At 48.3% G+C, this 681-nt stretch overlaps 1 protein-coding gene across 1 annotated transcript in view; it reads right to left on the bottom strand.

The window, feature by feature from the left end:
* The window catches only part of LOC103680126 (cationic amino acid transporter 3-like), a 3250-nt gene extending 2985 nt beyond the window's left edge, over nt 1–265 (bottom strand). The window contains 1 exon segment of the mRNA XM_040621915.1: nt 202–265. Within this exon segment, the coding sequence (XP_040477849.1) occupies nt 202–265 (64 nt within the window).
* Nucleotides 266–681: the final 416 nt, after the last annotated feature.

The following is a 681-nucleotide window of genomic DNA, read 5'->3' as shown; positions in this document are numbered from 1 at the left end:
GATAGCCAAGAATCTACAGTCCTCCCCTTCCCTTTACCCACGTAGGCCCACAGAAGCACTGTGAACAGAGAGGAAGAAGGAGAAAGGAGCAGGGCCTTCATAACCAACCAGGAAATACACACCAACACCCACTGTGCGGCCCACACCCAGGGCCACTAAATCCAGAGTGCTCAGGCTTCTGCCAATTTCAAACTCAGACACTGTTCTCCAGCGGACGTCTGCGTACCAGCTTTTGACCAAATCTGCGAAGTGCCTGACGCAGCATTCTAGCTGGAATTGGAGATGATGCTAAGGATCTGAGAGCTGTAGCAAGCCCAGGGAGCCAAGGGTGTTGGATCTGGGAAGGAAACACTGGAAAAATAAGGGCAGCAGCCAACCCATTATCCGTGACTGAGAAGGGAGAGGAGACAGAAAGACTATTTTGTGAATTCTGACATTCAATAAACCTCACACAAAGCACCCAGAAAAAATTCACTACCTTTTTTATACCCATAGTTATGACAGTATGATAGGTAGGGAGAAAAGAAATGAGTTACCTAGCTCAGTAGCTATCAACAAAAACAATTCCTTCTGTCTCCTCCCTTTCGGGGATCCAGGAGAGAAGGTGAGCTCACTTCTGCAGACAGTCTCTTACTGGCCACACTGTGCTCTATACTACCCTGCACCATCTGTGATGTCAGC

The sequence above is a fragment of the Ursus maritimus genome, unplaced genomic scaffold, assembly GCF_017311325.1.
Source record: "Ursus maritimus isolate PB19 unplaced genomic scaffold, ASM1731132v1 scaffold_47, whole genome shotgun sequence".
Lineage (NCBI taxonomy): Eukaryota > Metazoa > Chordata > Mammalia > Carnivora > Ursidae > Ursus > Ursus maritimus.
This window is presented reverse-complemented; position numbering and strand designations above follow the sequence as displayed.